Genomic DNA, 20268 nt, shown 5'->3' with positions numbered 1-20268 from the left:
CAATGAACGAACAACACAGTAGCCAAAGCCTGAGAAAGGACATAGTAAACAGGCTCAGACTCCTTAGTGAAGACATTCATTTCCATTCCACCTCCTGTGTCAAATAAACAACCTAGGTCAGCAGAGATTCTGTTCAATAATCCAGAATGTACACTGCAGGAGGCAGATAACATAAATTGTTTTATGGAGACTAGCTGCAGAAGCAGAGGTTGTAATCTGCCTATTAAGCTTACTCTTCTAAGATTCCCCAGAAAAGATACTTAAGAGAATTCTGGAGAAGTTGTTCCCCTGTACAGAGTGAATTTACTATGTGAAATTAATCCAAGACTCACAGGGAATGCATCACCCAGATCCTTCCTTCAGGACCAAGGCAATCATTCCTCTGCCAGAAGTGCCTGCTAACAGCTCACAGCTACATCCTCTACCACAAGCTACCTTCAATCAAAGTATCACAGACTGAGTTCTCTAAAGGGGACCAAGATGGAGTTCAGGATGCAAGACACTTATTAGGGACCAACACCTGGGAAGGAAAAGCAGCAGAAGCAGGACCAAGAAGAGGAAGATATCAAAAACTGCAACACAGGCCTGACAAAAGTTCAGTCAAAGATTGGGGGCATGACTCAAGTAGCAGAGTACTTGTCTAGCAAGAATGAGGCCCTGAGTTCAAACCTCAGCACCATCAAAAACAAACAAAAACCCCAGCCAACCACCAGGATGATTCTCTAGGGCAGGTACTAACTGTCAAAAAAATCCATGTTAAACTGAAATAACTGTATAAAGTTAGACTTTAATACTCTCACCTTGCATATGAAGATTCAATAAAAAAGTAACTATAACCTACTCTGTTCAGTAATCTCACAAGATATACTTTATTTCAGTTAGTACAAATCATTAAAGATCAGCTGTCTGTGGCATAATAATATCGAGCCATCATTCTGTTGAAACAAACATATTTATACAGCAACATTTGGCTAAGTGGTAGAACTGGATGAATATGTAAGATTCCAAAACTGAAGGCTTTAATGAATAAAAGTAGCAAATAATAGAGCTGCCTTAATCTTTCAGAAAACTAAGACATTTAATTCATAATCTCAAAATAAAATAAAAAGGGTTAATGGATCACTTATACCAATATTATAAATATCAAGCTCAAAGACAACAGGAATTACAGAATTTTCATCAAGTAAAACAGATTCTTCTATAGAAATTAGTGCTTTCTGAACTTATTTGGGACACAGACCCCCCTTGAGTATAAAAGGAAAGCACACACTGTCTTCTATAATGCATATGGGAAAATGTTCATATGTATTTATAAAAATCTGATAAAAATTTCAAGAGTTTCAAGGATTCCTTAAGACCATTTATAGACATAGGTTAAGAACCTATGACCTAAACTAGACATGGTGGTACACATCTATAATCCCTCTGCTATTTGAGAGGCAAAGGCAGAAGGATCAAGAGTTCAAGGTCAGCCCAGGAAAAGTTAGCAAGACCTATCTTGAAATCAAAATACAAAAACAAAAGAGCTGGGGGCATGGCTTAAGTGGTAAAGTGCTTGCTTAGCATGTAAAAGGGCTGGGGTTCAATCCCCAGTACTGCAAAATAAAAAAAAAAAATTAATGTCAGCTCAGGCAAAAAGTTCACAAGGCCCCATCTCAACCACTAGCTGGGCACCGGGGTGGGCAAATGTCATTCCAGCTATGCAAGAGGTTGATCAGGTGAATCTAGGTTCCAAGCAAGACAAGGCAAAAAATGCACAAGACACCATCTCAACTGGGTTCTCAAACTGGGCATGGTGGTTTGTGCCTGTTATTCCAACTATATGGTCCAGGTTGGCCTGAGCTAAAAGCAAAAACCTATCTTTAAAATAACCAGAGTAAAAAGGGCTGAAGGCATGCCTCAAATCATAGAGTGCCTGAGTTCAAACTCTAGTTCAGTCAAAAAAAAAAATCTGAATTAATCAGTTTTGGAAAAGGTACGATGACATCGCTGACCCAAATTAACTTAAAAGTAAAAAGATGCTTATCCAAAAATGCACACATTGTCTTTTACTTATATTTATTACATCATTACACATGGAATGTGTGAATGAGTTCTCATAATAAAAAAATTCAAACAATACAGATTAAACTAAATCCCCTCTCGATGACCACATATTCCCATTTTTCTTTCTTTTTTATTGTGCTGGGTAGGGGTAATTGTGGCTCTTACAATATATCAACTGTATCATACTTGAATTCACCCCGTCCACCATTCTCCTACATCCTCCCTCTCCCTACCCCAATTCCTGGAATAGTTTCAAAAGGTATCATTTTTCCATTTACATACATATATACACAGTATTTGTACCATATTCACCCTCTCACACCCTTTCCCCACTTCTCCCCCTTCTCAGTGGTACCAACCCCACAAGACAAAACCTGTTCCACCATCCAATTCCCATTTTTCTTCATAGAGATTACTTATCAGTTTGATGTAAATATTTCCATATTTTTCGATGCTTTTTCAAAAATATATGTTGCTGTTAAAATGCACAAAATTGTTTAGGATAAATTATGTATTAAGAACTAGTATTTAAAATAACAACGAGTAGATATAGTACTAGTGATTTTTCACAAATACCAGTAAGTGTACTACTGCTGAATGAGTAACATTTTTTTGCTCTGCCCTCCTTTTCCAGTAACTTTTTTGCATTAACTCTTTCCTGAATTCAGTTTGACCATTTAATTCAACCTCACTCACAAGTTCCAAATTTGATTTGGAATAATCTAGAGAATCAATCAATCAATACATCAATTCAACCAACATTTCTTAAGCTCTTTATATGTAAGTAACTGTGCTAAGTGCTATGGAACAGTGGTTCCCAAGTATTTAAACATGGGGATTTTGTCTAAAATACAGATTCGTAAGGCAGGTGTTGCACTGCACACCTACAACCCCAACACTCAGGAGGCTGAGGCAAAGGATGGTGAGTTGGAGGTCAGCCTGGGCTATGTAGCAAGAACCCATCTAACAACAACAACATCAACAAAATACATATTCCTGAGCCCTACACCAATCCTAGTTAATTAAAATTTTAAAAGGTGGAGTTCTAAGACCTGTGTTTTACCAAAGCTCCTCAAGTGACCCTAAAGCAGCCAGGGCTAGAAACCAATATTATAAAAGGTATACAAGTGAACAAAATAACATTCTCAAATTTATTTCAACAAAACTTCTTTAAAATCCATTTTGGGGTATGGGACCAGATATGTAGCTCAGTGGTAGAGTGTTTGCCAAGCTTGACAGAGGCCCCAGCACAGCCAAAAGAAAAAGTAATAATAAAGGTCCATTATGAAGCCTACTAGGTACAGTATTAAATATGTTGTAATATGCAATCCTTGTCTTGGAAGAGCTTGCAGACTGGGAGGGAGGACAACATTTGTAACAAACAATTATAACATAGGCTGAGAATAGGAAGTGCTTCTATTGCCTCACTAAAATGTATAGTCTATGAAAGCAAAAACTTTGTTTTGTTCACTGCTATATCAGCAGTGGACAGACAAGAGCCTGGCACATTGGTACTCAATGAAGAATTGCTGAATAATGTATAGGACTAAAGTAGAAGGCAATTTTAATGTCAACTAAGTAGATAACGAAATGGTACTTTTAAAAATAGAATTTAAGATATAGAGATGTAAAGAAAGAGAACTAATATTCACAGTCCTCCTACAACAGCTAAGAAATTATGAGCTGCCTCTCTATATATCATCTCATTTAACTATCATATCAACATTCTAAGCTGATATTACATCCCCATTTCACAGACAAGCAAACTAAGGCAGAGAATTTAAGTTTCCCAAGGTGACACACCTGAAAATGGCAGAACTAGGATTGGAGCCCAAGTCTCCAAACATCATGCTTTGGAATTTAGACCTTATTCCCTTTGATGGTTTTTCTTTCTTTTTTTGGAATATTTGCCTTTCTAATAATATCTTTATTACAATATAACTAATATATCATAAGATTCACTGTCTTAAAAGCACGTAAGTCAGCAATATTTAGTATATTCACAGATTTGGGCAACTATCACCATTATCTAATTTTAGAACATTTTTACCACACCAGAAGGAAATCCCATACTCATTAGTAATCACTTCTTCCCCCAGTCTCTGGAAACCACTAACCTACTTTCAATCTCTAGTATTGCCTATTCTGGACAGTTCCTATTAATGAAATCATATAATATGTAGCTTTTGTTATTTTTATGGTAGTAAAATAAATGATCTACTATTTTTAAGTGTACAGTTCAGTGACATCAAGTACATTCATACTTTTAACCATCAACACCATCCATTTTTAGAACTCTTCATCATCCCATATTAAAACTTTGTAACCATTAAATCATAAACTCTCCATTCCTCTCTTCTGCTAGCCTCTAATAACCTCTACTTCCATGAATTTGACTATTCTAGATACTTCATCTAAGCAGTATCAGACAACACTTGGTCTTTTATGACTGACTTGTTCTATTTAGCATAATGTCTTCAAGGTTTATTCATGGTAACTTCAAGTTACCTATCAGGATTCCTTTCTTTTTTAAGGCTGAAAGATATTTTATTGTGTGTACATACCATATTTTGTTGATCCACTCATCTGTCGTGGGTACTTAAGTTCCTTCCTTCTTTTGGCTATTGTGAATAATGTGTTGTAAACACAGGTGTTTATCTGTTCAAGTCGCTGCTTTTAATTATTCTGGGTTATATGCCCCAAGAAGAAATGCTGGATCATATGATAATTCTGTTTAATTTTTCCAGAACCATTATGCCGTTTTCCATAGCAGCTATACCGTTTTATACACCCAAAGGGTTCCAATTTCTCCATATCTTTGCCAATGCTAGTTATTTTCTGGTTTGGGGGGATGTTTTATTTTGTTTTTAAAAATCTTCATCCTAATTTTCTGGAAGCCTTTATGTATTTTGGATATTAGTCTCTTATTAGACATGTTGATTTGAAGTGGCTAGTAAGGTATTCATTTAGAAATACCTGGCAGGCAAATATAATGTTGATCTTGAATTCCAGAGGAAGAACCACAGATGCAGACTTAACAGTCATACTGTATGCAATGACATTACAAAATATTTCACATATATTAACAAAATTCTGACACTTTTATAAATGAGAAAACTCCAAATCTCACCATTAAGATTATCTGAAAATACTTCAAGGTTTCAAAAGGAGGAGGTAGCTAGCCAAGTTGATGGAATTCTGGGCTTCATCCCAATCCCCTAAACAATTCAGATTTTATCTGCTGCAAAAACTGGATTTCATTTTAAAAGAAGAGTACAGTTGCTTTAAACCAATTTTAAACTACTATATTGTACCATGTTGTCTTACATTCCTAAAACAGTAACTGAAGTCATGGAAATAAATTAAATTATTCAATTAGGAAATTTGAGGCAAGAAGTTACACCCTACTTTTTAGGGTAAGAGAATAAAGAAGGAAAATAGGAAGAAAACCAGAGTGGTGAGGAAAACAAAAATCTAGGAAGTAACATTTCAAAAAGAAGATACAGTAAATGACAAAAATTCTACACAGAGGTCATGAAGAATGACTGGAAAAAGGACACTGTATTTAGCAATCATGAGGTCACTGGTAACCTTTAAGAGATCAATTTTAGTGAATGAGAGCACAAGTCAGAGCAAAGGTTTCAGAGCGAGAATGAAGGTGAGGAAGGAAAAGTAACAATTACAGAATACTCAACAATTTTGGAAAGAGCTATGATAATAATAGTGAATACTTATGTATTACTTAATATGTGGAAGGCCTCATTCATGTTTTACATTATTAACTAATTTACTCCTCAAAACAATCTGTGACGTAGGTACCATCTTTCTAGCCATTTATAGTTGAAGAAACTGAGACATAGCAAGAAGCCAGAATGAGAGAGGGAGAGAGAGGGAAAGAGAGGGAGAGAGAGGGAGAGAGAGAACACATACAAATACATGTGATAATAAGAGTGAAAGATTTAATTTTTTTCATGATAGGGACCCATAATGTAGGAAAGGATTTTTTTTTTACTATAAACATCAATGTTATGCTGGTGATGCTTACCAGTTATGTCAATTTATAAATTTAAGCAAAGTAAGAACAGGCTCGTTTTTCCTGAATCTATTAATGCTACAGAGTTCCATTCAATAAAACTATGAATCAACAGGGGAAAATGTAATTATCAGCAAGGCTTTCAAAGAAACAATGTACGTGCTTACTGAGCACAAGATGATGAATGGATAGACAAAACGCTATTTTACTGATTAGCTCCATCATACATGTATACCTAAAAGAAGCAACAATTTTTAGGGTAAAAAAGGATTATCTGAAGGCAATAAAACTATTATAAAGACAGAAATGTCTATAATTTATTTTGAGAAAAAGAATTCCTACCTAATATTTTTGTCATCTTCCTACTTATCAATAATGTCCTTTTAAAAAAATTTTTACTGTTTTATTATTCACATGTGCATACAATGCTTGGGTCATTTCTCCCCCCTGCCCCCAACCCCTCCCTTACCACCCATTCCGCCCCCTCCCTCCCCCCCACCCCCGCCCTCTCCCCTCCACCCCCTTGAAACCCGGCAGAAACTATTTTGCCCTTATCTCTAATTTTGTTGAAGAGAGTATAAGCAATAATAGGAAGGAACAAGGGTTTTTGATAGTTGAGATAGGGATAGCTATACAGGGAGTTGACTCACATTAATTTCCTGTGCATGTGTGTTACCTTCTAGGTTAATTCTTTTTGATCTAACCTTTTCTCTAGTTCCTGGTCCCCTTGTCCAATTGGCCTCAGTTGCATTTAAGGTATCTGCTTTAGTTTCTCTGCATTGAGGGCAACAAATGCTAGCTAATTTTTTAGGTGTCTTACCTATCCTCATATCTCCCTTGTGTGCACTTGCTTTTATCTTGTGATCAAAGTTCAATCCCCTTGTTGTGTTTGCCCTTGATCTAATGTCCGCATATGAGGGAGAACATATGATTTTTGGTCTTTTGGGCTGGGCTAACCTCACTCAGAATGATGTTCTCCAATTCCATCCATTTACCAGTGAATGATAACATTTCATTCTTCTTCATGGCTGCATAAAATTCCACTGTGTATAGACACCACATTTTCTTAATCCATTCGTCAGTATTGGGGCATCTTGGCTGTTTCCATAACTTGGCTATTGTGAATAGTGCTGCAATAAACATGGGCGTGCAGGTGCCTCTGGAGTAACCTGTGTCACAGTCTTTTGGGTATATCCCCAAGAGTGGTATTGCTGGATCAAATGGTAGATCAATGTTTAGCTTTTTAAGTAGCCTCCAAATTTTTTTCCAGAGTGGTTGTACGAGTTTACATTCCCACCAGCAGTGTAAGACGGTTCCTTCCGCCCCCCCCCATCCTCGCCAACACCTGTTGTTGGTGGTGTTGCTAATGATGGCTATTCTAACAGGGGTGAGGTGGAATCTTAGCGTGGTTTTAATTTGCATTTCCTTTATTGCTAGAGATGGTGAGCATTTTTTCATGTGTTTTTTGGCCATCTGAATTTCTTCTTTTGAGAAAGTTCTGTTTAGTTCACTTGCCCATTTCTTTTTTTTTTTTTTTCATTTTTCTATTATTATTCATATGTGCATACAAGGCTTGGTTCATTTCTCCCCCCTGCCCCCACCCCCTCCCTTACCACCCACTCTGCGCCCTCCCGCTCCCCCCCCCTCAATACCCAGCAGAAACTATTTTGCCCTTATTTCTAATTTTGTTGTAGAGAGAGTATAAGCAATAATAGGAAGGAACAAGGGGTTTTGCTGGTTGAGATAAGGATAGCTATACAGGGCATTGACTCACATTGATTTCCTGTGCGTGGGTGTTACCTTCTAGGTTAATTCTTTTTGATCTAACCTTTTCTCTAGTACCTGTTCCCCTTTTCCTATTGGCCTCAGTTGCTTTAAGGTATCTGCTTTAGTTTCTCTGCGTTAAGGGCAACAAATGCTAGCTAGTTTTTTAGGTGTCTTACCTATCCTCACCCCTCCCTTGTGTGCTCTCGCTTTTATCTTGTGCTCATAGTCCAATCCCCTTGTTGTGTTTGCCCTTGATCTAATGTCCACATATGAGGGAGAACATACGATTTTTGGTTTTTTGAGCCAGGCTAACCTCACTCAGAATGATGTTCTCCAATTCCATCCATTTACCAGTGAATGATAACATTTTGTTCTTCTTCATGGCTGCATAAAATTCCATTGTGTATAGATACCACAGTTTCTTAATCCATTCGTCAGTGCTGGGGCATCTTGGCTGTTTCCATAACTTGGCTATTGTGAATAGTGCCGCAATAAACATGGATGTGCAGGTGCCTCTGGAGTAACAGTCTTTTGGGTATATCCCCAAGAGTGGTATTGCTGGATCAAATGGTAGATCGATGTCCAGCTTTTTAAGTAGCCTCCAGATTTTTTTCCAGAGTGGTTGTACTAGTCTACATTCCCACCAACAGTGTAACAGGGTTCCTTTTTCCCCGCATCCTCGCCAACACCTGTTGTTGGTGGTGTTGCTGATGATGGCTATTCTAACAGGGGTGAGGTGGAATCTTAGTGTGGTTTTAATTTGCATTTCCTTTATTGCTAGAGATGGTGAGCATTTTTTCATGTGTTTTCTGGCCATTTGAATTTCTTCTTTTGAGAAAGTTCTGTTTAGTTCACTTGCCCATTTCTTTATTGGTTCATTAGTTTTGGGAGAATTTAGTTTTTTAAGTTCCCTGTATATTCTGGTTATCAGTCCTTTGTCTGATGTGTAGCTGGCAAATATTTTCTCCCACTTTGTGGGTGTTCTCTTCAGTTTAGAGACCATTTCTTTTGATGAACAGAAGCTTTTTAGTTTTATGAGGTCCCATTTATCTATGCTATCTCTTAGTTGCTGTGCTGCTGGGGTTCTGTTGAGAAAGTTCTTACCCATACCTACTAACTCCAGAGTATTTCCTACTCTTTCCTGTATCAACTTTAGAGTTTGGGGTCTGATATTAAGGTCCTTGATCCATTTTGAGTTAATCTTGGTATAGGGTGATATACATGGATCTAGTTTCAGTTTTTTGCAGACTGCTAACCAGTTTTCCCAGCAGTTTTTGCTGAAGAGGCTGCTATTTCTCCATCGTGTATTTTTAGCTTCTTTGTCAAAGACAAGTTGGTTATAGTTGTGTGGCTTCATATCTGGGTCCTCTATTCTGTTCCATTGGTCTTCATGTCTGTTTTTGTGCCAGTACCATGCTGTTTTTATTGTTATTGCTTTGTAATATAGTTTGAAGTCAGGTATTGTGATACCTCCTGCATTGTTCTTTTGACTGAGTATTGCCTTGACTATTCGTGGCCTCTTATGTTTCCATATAAATTTCACGGTAAATTTTTCGATCTCTTTAATGAATGTCATTGGAATTTTGATGGGAATTGCATTAAACATGTAGATTACTTTTGGGAGTATTGACATTTTTACTATGTTGATTCTACCAATCCATGAGCATGGGAGATCTCTCCACTTTCAATAGTCTTCCTCAATCTCTTTCTTCAGAAGTTTATAGTTTTCCTTGTAGAGGTCATTCACATCTTTTGTTAGGTTTACACCTAGGTATTTGATTTTTTTGAGGCTATTGTAAATGAAATTGTTTTCATACATTCTTTTTCAGTTTGTTCATTATTAGTGTATAGAAATGCTATGTTGATTTTATATCCTGCTACCTGCTGTAGCTATTGATAATGTCTAGGAGCTTTTGAGTAGTTTTTTGGGTCTTTAAGGTATAGGATCATGTCATCTGCAAATAGGGATAGTTTGACAGTTTCTTTACCTATTTGTATTCCTTTTATTCCTTCTTCTTGCCTTATTGCTCAGGCTAGGAATTCCAGTACTATGTTGAATAGGAGTGGAGATAGTGGGCATCCTTGTCTCATTCCTGATTTTAGAGGGAATGGTTTCAGTTTTTCTCCATTAAGTATAATGCTGGCTGTAGGTTTGTCATATATAGCTTTTATAATGTTGAGGTACTTTCCTTCTAATCCTAGTTTTCTTAGAGCTTTTATCATGAAATGATGTTGGATATTATCAAAGCCTTTTTCTGCATCTATTGAGATGATCAAGTGGTTTTTGTCTTTGCTTCTGTTAATGTGGTTTATTACGTTTATTGATTTTTGTATGTTGAACCACCCCTGCATTCCTGGGATGAAGCTTACTTGGTCGTGGCGAATAATCTTTTTGATGTGTTGCTGAATTCGGTTTGCCATTATTTTGTTGAGGATTTTTGCATCAATGTTCATTAAGGAGATTGCCCTAAAGTTCTCCTTTTTGGAGGTGTCTTTGCCTGGTTTTGGGATAAGTGTAATACTGGCTTCATAAAACATGTTAGGCAGTTTTCCTTCCCTTTCTATTTCGTGGAACAGTTTAAGGAGGGTTGGTATCAGTTCTTCTTTAAAGGTCTGAGAATCCATCAGGTCCTGGACTTTTCTTTTTAGGGAGACTCTTGATTGCTGCTTCAATTTCATTTTGTGTTATAGATCTATTCAGGTGATTAATTTCCTCGGTTCAGTTTTGGATGATCATATGTATCTAGAAATCTGTCCATTTCTTTTAGATTTTCAAATTTATTTGAATATAGGTTCTCAAAGTAGTCTCTGATGATTTCCTGGACTTCCATGGTGTCTGTTGTTATCTCCCCTTTTGCATTCCTGATTCTACTAATTTGGGTTTTTTCTCTCCTCATTTTAGTCAGGTTTGCCAGGGGTCTGTCGATCTTGTTTATTTTTTCAAAGAACCAACTTTTTGTTTCATTAATTCTTTGTATGGTTTTTTTGGTTTCTATTTCGTTGATTTCAGCTCTTATTTTTATTATTTCTCTCCTCCTACTTGTTTTGGGATTTGCTTGTTCTTGTCTTTCTAGGAGTTTGAGATGTATCATTAGGTCATTGATTTGAGATCTTTCAGTCTTTTTAATATCTCCACTCATGGCTATAAACTTTCCTCTCAGGACTGCCTTTGCTGTCTCCCATAGGTTCCAATAGGTTGTGTTTTCATTTTCATTGACTTCCAGGAGCTTTTTAATTTCCTCTTTTATTTCATCAATGATCCATTGTTCATTAAGCAACAAGTTATTCAGTTTCCAGCTGTTTGCATGTTTTTTGTCTTTATTTTTGTTGCTGAGTTCTAGTTTTATTGCATTGTGATCAGATAGAATGCATGGTATAATTTCTATTTTCTTATATTTGCTGAGGCTTGCTTTGTGCCCTAGGATATGATCTATTTTGGTGAAGGTTCCATGGGCTGCTGAGAAAAATATATATTGTGTAGAAGTTGGATGAAATGTTCTGTAGACATCAAGTAGGTCCATTTGATCTATGGTATATTTTAGGTCTAGGATTTCTTTATTGATTTTTTGTTTGGATGACCTATCCATTAATGATAGTGGGGTGTTAAAGTCCCCCAGGACTACTGTGTTGGAGTTAATATATGCTTTTAGGTCTTTCAGGGTATGTTTGATGAAACTAGGTGCACTGACATTGGGTGCACATAGGTTGATAATTATTTCCTTTTGGTCTATTTCCCCTTTTATTAGTATGGAATGTCCTTCTTTATCTCATTTGATCAATGTAGGTTTGAAGTCTACTTTGTCAGAGATAAGTATTGCTACTCCTGCCTATTTTCGGGGGCCACTGGCTTGGTAAATCTTCTTCCAGCCTTTCATCCTAAGCCTATGCTTATTTCTGCTGGTGAGATGGGTCTCCTGTAGGCAACAAATTGTTGGGTCTTCCTTTTTAATCTAGTTCGTCAAACAATGCCTTTTGATGGGGGAATTAAGTCCATTAACATTAAGTGTTAGTACTGATAGGTATGTGGTGATTCCTGTCATTTAGTTGTCTTAGTTGTTTGAAGGTTTGGTTGTGTGTACCTAAGTCAATGTTACTCTCTACTTTCTTGCTTTTACTTTTCCTGTAGTTTGGTACTGCCTGCCCTTTCATGGTTATGTTGGGTTTCACTTTCTGTGTGCAGAATCCCTTGAAGAATCTTCTGTAGTGGTGGCTTTGTGGTCATATATTGTTTTAGTTTCTGCTTATCATGGAAGAGTTTTATTGCTCCATCTATTTTGAATGATAGTTTTGCTGGGTAGAGTATCCTGGGGTTGAAGTTATTTTCATTCAGTGCCCAGAAGACCTCACTCCAAGCTCTTCTTGCTTTTAATGTTTCTGTTGAGAAGTCTGCTGTGATTTTGATGGGTTTACCTTTGTATGTTATTTGTTCTTTTTTCTCTTACAGCCTTCAATATTCTTTCTCAAGTCTCTGTACTTGTTTTAATGATAATATGCCGTGGGGTAGTTCTATTTTCGTCAGATCTGTTTGGTGTTCTGGAGGCCTCTTGCACCTGTATGGGCATAGATTCTCTAGATTTGGGAAATTTTCTGTAATTATTTTGTTGAATATATTACACATTCCCTTTGCTTGCACCTCTTCTTCTTCTTCAATGCCCATGATTCTCAGGTTTGGTCTTTTGATGGAGTCAGTGAGTTCTTGCATTTTCTTTTCACAGCTCTTGAGTTGTTTAACTAATAGTTCTTTGGTTTTTCCTTTAATTACCATTTCATCTTCGAGTTCTGAGATTCTGTCTTTTGCTTGTTCTATTCTGCTAGATTGGCCTTTCATTTTGTTTTGCATTTCTGTTTCATTCTTTTTTCTGAGGTTTTCCGTATCCTGGGTCATTTCCTCTTTAATATTGTCTATTTTCGTCCTGAGTTCATTTATCTCTTTATTTATCTTGTTCTTTGTTTCACTTTGGTGTTTATACAGTGCTTCTATAATTTCTTTTATTTGTTCTTGTGCTTTCTCAAATTCTCTATTTTTGTTGTCTTGGAATTTCTTGAGTGTCTCCTGTACATTTTGGTTGACCATATCCAGTATCATCTCTATAAAATTCTCATTCATTACTTGCAAGATTTCTTCTTTCAGAGTGTTCTTGTGGACTTCATTGGGTTCTTTGGCATAGTTTATCTTCGTTTTGTTGGAGTCTGGATCTGAGTATCTGTTTTTTTCATTTCCCTCTGGTTCCTGTACTAATTTATTACTGGCAGGAAACTGGTTTCCCTCTTTTTTCCATCTTCCCATCATTGGCCTTGCTATTGTTACTGTCCCTGTACTGTGTGTAATTCAGTATTATCTAGTTTGTAATAATAACAATGGTGATATCTAGAATGGAAGGGTGAGAGGAGAGGGAAAGTAAAGAAGGTAAAGAAAAAGAGAAAAACAAACAATTGAAAAAACAAACAATAACAAAAAAACAGTGCCAAAGAAATAAACAGGGAGAGATAGTGTACTAATCAACGGTAAGCTAAACAGGCATTAGAGAGACAGAGAGAGGATTAAGAAAAAAAATCCTGCAGTTCAAATGCAATAAAGTTTTAGTCTTAATAATTTTGGTGTCAGTCCCTCAATCCTGGAGATAGTGTCTCAGAAGTAGTTCGGTCGTTGTCTCATCAACAGGGAAAAAAACCAAAAAACAAAACAAACAGAAAAAACAAACAAAAAACCAAAAACCAAAACCAAAACAAAACAAAAATCCCAAGTTCAAATGGAATTTGAATCCTTCAGCTTCCAATTTTAGTTCTGTCGTTGTCTCATCAAAGGAAGAGAAAAAAAGAAAAAAAAAAAAAAGAATCTGGAGACAGCTTTGTGAATGTCTATCTGAGGCTGCAGCTCACCTGCCCACTGCTGTCAGCCAGCTGTTGCTGGAGGCTTTATTGATTGCAGATCTCAGGAATGAGCTTAACACCGAGCCCTGCAGGCTTTGTTTATTTAGGGTTCTCCTGGGCACAACGGCCACTGTTACAAGCCTTCCCTTCTGCAAGCACACTGGGGGAGGTGGCGCTACACCTGCCTTCTCTGGACAGCTTGTTATTTACAGATCGTGTGGGAAGTGCCCCTTCCCCACTCTCCAGTGGAACCCTCCTCATGACAGTCACTGTTGCAAGCTTTCCCACTCCAAGGATGCTGGGCAGGGGCCACCATTCTTGCCTTCTCAGGCCGGCTTATTTATTTACAGTTCTGTGAGGGATTGCCCCTCCCCCACTCATCAGAGCTCAGGGCACCCCGCCTTCTTTGCTATGTGTCTTTTTGTTGTTGTTTATTATTGTTTTGGTTTTTTTCTCTTTTTTCCCTGGGTGGGGGGGGGGGTCAGTCTGTCCAGGGGGCTATGCTGATCTGGCCCAGGGTTGTTTGTGGGAGTACCACATGCCGCTTAGCTCACCTGGTGGTCTGCTTCTCTCGAGCTGGTAGGAGCTGGCATCTGGCAACGCAGGAGCCCTCCTGGTTTCTCCATTTACCGTGGAGTGGAGATCCTATGTGCAGGCTGAGGGTGTGGCAGTGTTGGAGTTTCACCTCTTCTTGGTGGTTTTTCCTGCAAAGTGTTTCTCCAGTGTCTCTCCAAGATTCTACTTTAGGAAGCATGCTTTCTGCTTCCTCCTTCTAGTCACCATCTTGGAATCTCAAGAATTGTTTTTCAAAGTGGCTATACTGTTTTTCATTCCCATCAGCAATGTATGAGAGTTCCAGTTGCTTCACATCCTTGTCAGCACTTGACACTGTCAGTCTTTTTATTTTTAACCAATTTAGTGTGTGTAGAGTAGGCATTTCTGTGGTTTTACTTTGCATTTCTCTAAGCACTAAATGATAAGTATATAGACAACTGTTTTTAAGGCAAGAAAGACACTAGGGAAAAGAGCATATTTTTTCCTTCAAGTCCTTTTTTTAGAAGGTAATCACCATTATACTGCCATGAGTACCATATTTGTCACATCATTATAAAGAGGAAAAAGCGAATGAACAAAAAACAAAGAATTTTTCAAAAATCAGTTTCAGAGACTTAGAGTCTCAGTTATAACCTCCTGCTTACATTAAGATGGCAACATTATAGTCTTTAGACTACTCCTTAAAGGAAGAAAACACAAAGTATTTTCGAAACACTTCCACCAAAAACAGATTTGGTGGAATAATTATTTCCTTACCAAAATAACTGACTAGCTGGGTGGTGGTGGCTCACAGATGTAATTCTAGCTACTCGGGAGGCAGAGATCAGGAGGATCATGGTTCAAAGCCAGACCCTCTCGCAAAAAACCCCTCACAAAATAGGGCTGGTGGAGTGGCTCAAGGTGAATGAACGCCCTGAGTTCAAGCCTCAGTATCACAAAAAAAAAAGAAAAAAAAAGTGACTACATGTTAACTCAATAAGAACAAGTTAATAATAAGCTTCAAAGGTATTTTTTCTTTGATCTATGTAATGTTTTATAAATCAGAAACATATATAAAGATTAAAACATAAAATGCTACTAAATCTTCCAGGCTCCAGTAACATATAAATCAAGTAAGAGATATGTTCACACTGCATAAATATAAAAAAGGTGAAACTATTTTTTGTTCCTCCTCCCTAAACAATATACATGAAAACAAATTAAATATAAAAATCAACAACTAGGGGCTATAGGTATAGCTCAGTGGCAGAGCACTTGCCTAGCATACACGGCCCTGGGTTCACTTACGGTGAAAGAAAAAAAAAAATCACAACAGTTGTATTTGTTACCTCTGCATTTCACAAAGACTGATACTACCAAAAAATTTCACAAACTCTTTTTGATAGTATACAAATGCACATAATTATGGGCTTAATATTTGTTTAAATTATGGATGACTTCCTAAAATGGACTTTTTTACTATAATTGTTAACTTTATAATCGTATCTCTTCACACATAAGGTAATACTTAGTACTTCACCTCTAGTTTAAAGATTATCAGAGAACAAATTATGTGCTTATTTTTAGTGTAGACTAAAAATATGGTGATCAGTTGAAATCATCTATCAGAATATACTAAAATTTTCTGGATAAATTGTTATATAATTAAATTATACCAGATAAAAAAGGCCCCTCCATGACTTCACTCAATTTTTAAATATCCATATAAATATATTATTTATATGTTTAAGAGAGAAAACAATCTAATTTCCCTGAGAAAGTACAAACCTCCTCTAAGTTTTACCAAACACAGAAAATTAATTTAAAATATACTAGGTAGCAAAAAAGGGTCAAATCTTAAAACTAATAGTAAATTATAGCTGTCCCATTCTTACACGATTCTGCAGACTCTCAAATAAGTGTTTTTCCAAGGTATATACTACTGTTATTTCCATGGGTTCTAAAACAGATTAAATATGTGGCTGCTTAAAACATCTGAACTCCATGAGAGTAAGAGATCAGACTGTAAGTCTACTGACACAGCTTCAAAGACTAACTTGCAATATTCCCCTTTTAAAAGGAACAATATTTCTGATTCAGTATTGTTATGTAAAAGAAATGCATCCTTTGAACATAACAAACCTATTCTCCCATTTGTTGGCGTCAAGGTAAAAAGTTTTAGTTCTGATTCAAAATGTGTTGTTTTCTACAGAGTACCTGAGTCCACTGGCTTCCATTACTAATTCAATATGGAAAGCAATCAGAAGTTATAGAATTTAACCTACATACTCTTTGTAGAAGTTTTGTTTGCTTTCATTTTCCTACAAAACATTTGTTACACTTTTTTAAAAAAAACTTTATGGTTCTTTTTTCTTTAAAAGATTTTTATCATAGAAATACCCTGAATTTCCTTCCTTTCTACCTTCAACAACCTCCCAATTCTGAGGTTACAATATGTCTGGGAAGCAGAAAGAAAATAATGTGGAATTCTTAATTAGCCCCATGTAGTAATTAAACTGAGCTTGAAGTGAGGTTATAAACTGAAGATCACTATTATTATCTTACTATATGCAAATCACTTACCTCCTGGAAATACTTTTATAAAAACTTACCACAAAACCTTATGTTTAGGAGATAAGGGATGAGTCTTTAGTTTTACGCATTACACGGTGATTCATGCTAAAATACAGAGCTTAAAATGATACAGAATAGGGTATCCTTCTCTTCCATACTTACTAGCATAAATTATGGCAGAAAAATAAAGATTACATAGTTCTTGGTTCCCAAGTAGCATTACCTAAAAAAATTAATTCATTCTCTATCTTCATCCATGAAATCCAAGGTGAATCAGAAAATTTTTTTGCTTTTTGTTTTTGCAGGACTGGGGCTTGAACTCAAGGTCTCACACTTGCTAAGCAGGTGCTCTACCACCTGAGCCACTCCGTCAGCCCCAGAAAATGTTTTTACATGTCTTTCTCTGGTCCCTGAAATTATCAAATAAGAGCCCATATATCATTCCATAAGCACACCAACCATCACATTATTTATATTATAAAAAAGAAATAACTGATTTAAACCTGATCTAACTCACCTAAAAATCTGATTTCACTTGGAACCTGACTTTAATCACTTTAAAAACAGATATCTTTTAAAAACTCTTCTTTCCCATTTTCCACTTCATACTTGAAAATTCCTTTAAATCCACTGCATACTATAAAATGACCATTTAAATTGACTCTTCAGTTTAAAATATTATAAACAAGAATCTTAAAAGTCAACTGATCTAAATTCATAAAAAAGATTAAAGTTTACAGATTAACAAAGAAGTTCCTACACTAATTTTCATGTTTTCAACATTTCAATAATAAAGTAATATACCCTAATTATCTGTTCATTCAATTCATTCTTTCTAAAATACACACTGGGAACTGGCAGAGTGGCTCAAGTGGTAGAGTTCCTGCCTAGCAAGCGTAAGGCCCTGAGTTCAATCCCCAGTACCACCCCCCCAAAAAAATATATATGTACACAATGGACTAATATCTTTCAAATAAGCAAAACTTTCTCAATCCACTGTCACTGTATTCTGGCGCAGTATAAATTTGCATTTCATATTTGCAAAACAAATTATGGGATGCTGTTGTTTTAGTAAGAAACACAGGATTTAGAGATTCTAATAGTCTATTGAGAATGTTCTGTATGAAACACTGTGATGTACTACTCTTCAAAGGAAAAGAATTTTTAAAATGTTGGTTTAGCTAAAAGTTTTTTTTATTTTTAAAAAAAGACAGCTAGATGTTTGGAGTTTGTGTGTGTGCCTGAGCTTGTGAAACAATCTCCTTCCAACTTCTTTCAAAAATCAGCATTTTCTTTAACAAATATAGTACAATATAAGTACAATAAAATGCGTAACTTACAGAATGAGATCATAATCTAAATAGGAAAAAGAAAACCCAGCAAGTCAATGTTAATGTCATTTTTTTCTTTCCCCCTAACCATTCCACAAATCAGGTACTCTGTATTTAAATATTTAATAATATTAACAAACTGGCTAGAAGCTCAAGAGGAGTAAAAGAAAGAAATCATTTTCCATTTTCGTACAAACAAAAAGACAAAACAAAAACAAATATGAAGACTTGCTAAATGAGAAGCATTTGAAAATTTCAACATGACCAGCTTCGGATTTACCCAAGTCTGACCAGGAGAGACCCCACCCCCAGTCCAGATTGTGTGTGATTTTTTCTTTCAGTGGGGGTGTGGAGAGGAGAAGCTGTCACAGTTCCATCTTCCGTTATTGTTAGTCTGCAGCCTAGGTTCCCAAGCATCACTGGTCCAGGGAAAAAAACATTAAAGGAGACAATCAAAATTGTCTGAAGTGTACAGAATCTTGTTTATTTTTTTCCAATGTGAAAGTTAATTACACCGAGATCCAATCGTAGGACACAGATTGGCTGTGACAACCTGTCCCTCAAACACTCCAAGACCGCTGGCTCCAAATGCGCTAACAATCCTCTCCCTCTAAACTTAAATTAGAAAACACAAAAAAAGAAAGAAAACCATCTCGAAATTATTTTTACATACAAAAATGGCACACCTCCCCTTTCTTTTTGCCTTTGATGTGGGGACGGGATGAAGAGTAGAAAAGAGAGAAACCTACTCGTTCTTCAAACAATAAAGAAATGGGGGCAGAGGGCCCGTAAGGGGAAAGAGCAGTAGTGGACCTGAAGGAAATGTTGAGAAAAGTTTTTTATGTGACTTGTTGTCCTTCGGCAGGGGTGCGGGAGTTGGGCAGAAAGCCGCGGTCTCACCCGGGGTTGGGGCAGAGACCAGGCACCTGCAGAAGAGGAGACCGGGGACAGTAGAGGGGCCGGGTGGGCACCTACCGACTTGCAGCACGTTCTCCACGGAGCCGCTGTCCAGCAGACGAATGCCCCGGCGGAACGGCAGCCCCTCACCGCCGCTGCCGCTGCCGACCGGGCCAGCCCCGGTACCCAGGCCGGGGGACGCCCCGGCCGCGACAACCCCGGGGACAGAGCCGGCAGGAGGAGCGGAGCCGGGGGCTGGCGGCGGCCCCTCCTCGGCCGGCGAAACCCCCACGGCGCCTCCAGAAGAGCCCGCGCCGGGGCCGCCACGGTACTGGAAGCTGGAGTACATGCAGATCTCCCGCTCATTCCGCGGGAAGGACCAGTAGACGATGCGGCGCTGCACCGGCTCCGGGATCCGCTCGAAGCGCTCCTCCACCCGCTCGTATGCCCACTTTTCCGCCACCGTCTTAGCGGCGCAGTCCAGCAAGGACTCCGGCTGCAGGTGGAGGCGGGCCCCGGGGGCCAGGCAGCTGCTGCCGACGCCCCCCACCCCTCCGCCGGCCGCCCCCGGAGAACCGCGAGGGTGGTGAGCCTGTGGGCTGGGCCATGGGCACAGCCTCTTTGCCGGAGAGACCGGCGGCGGCGAGAACAGCTCCTCTCGCTCACCTCCTTCCGCCATTGCTGGGGACTGACTGACTGAGGCGGAGGCGGCTGCTCCGGCTACCGCGGAGACCCCGGCCACGGCCACGCGCCCCGCGCAAGCGCCCAGCGGCGGCGCCGGGGGAGGGGGAGAGGCGGGGAGGCGGGGCAAACGAGCCCACGAACCCGCCGGCCCGAGTGGGGAGCCTGAGCCGGTCCCGTGCACGCGCGCCACCAGAGCCGGAGGGTTTGGCCCGAGGACGAGCTCTCGAGAGGCGGCGCGCGTTGCCTGGGCCGCCGCGGGCGCGAGGAGACGCGGGAGCGAGCGCGCTCCAGGCACGAACGTCCAAAACGCGCGCCGAACGCTCCTGCCCGGCCGCCGGCAGTCAGAGGGTTCCAGAGCTCCAGGCACCCCAGCGCTGTCTAGTTTACCTTCCGCCGGGTCTGAGGGGAAGGCACTGTGTGGCCAAGTGAAACGACTCGGCCGCGAGCCATCCTCGTGAAGTAACAGGCTCGCGGGCACAAGGAAAGAAAAACCACAAATCAGGTTCCTGCAGTAGATGGACGCGACAGGAC

General features: G+C 38.7%; 1 protein-coding gene across 3 annotated transcripts in view; it reads right to left on the bottom strand.

The window, feature by feature from the left end:
• The window catches only part of Zswim5 (zinc finger SWIM-type containing 5), a 180701-nt gene extending 160798 nt beyond the window's left edge, over positions 1-19903 (bottom strand). For 2 of the 3 annotated variants that reach the window (XM_074080288.1, XM_074080289.1), the window contains exon 1: positions 19132-19903. In XM_074080288.1, the coding sequence (XP_073936389.1) occupies positions 19132-19732 (601 nt within the window). In that variant the 5' untranslated portion in view covers positions 19733-19903. The remainder of the gene's footprint in view (positions 1-19131) is intronic. The other variant, XM_074080290.1, reaches the window with a different exon arrangement.
• Positions 19904-20268: the final 365 nt, after the last annotated feature.

This window comes from Castor canadensis, chromosome 7 (assembly GCF_047511655.1).
Source record: "Castor canadensis chromosome 7, mCasCan1.hap1v2, whole genome shotgun sequence".
NCBI classification, from domain to species: Eukaryota; Metazoa; Chordata; class Mammalia; order Rodentia; family Castoridae; genus Castor; species Castor canadensis.
Note: the sequence above shows the minus strand (reverse complement) of the source record. Positions and strands in the feature narration are given on the sequence as shown.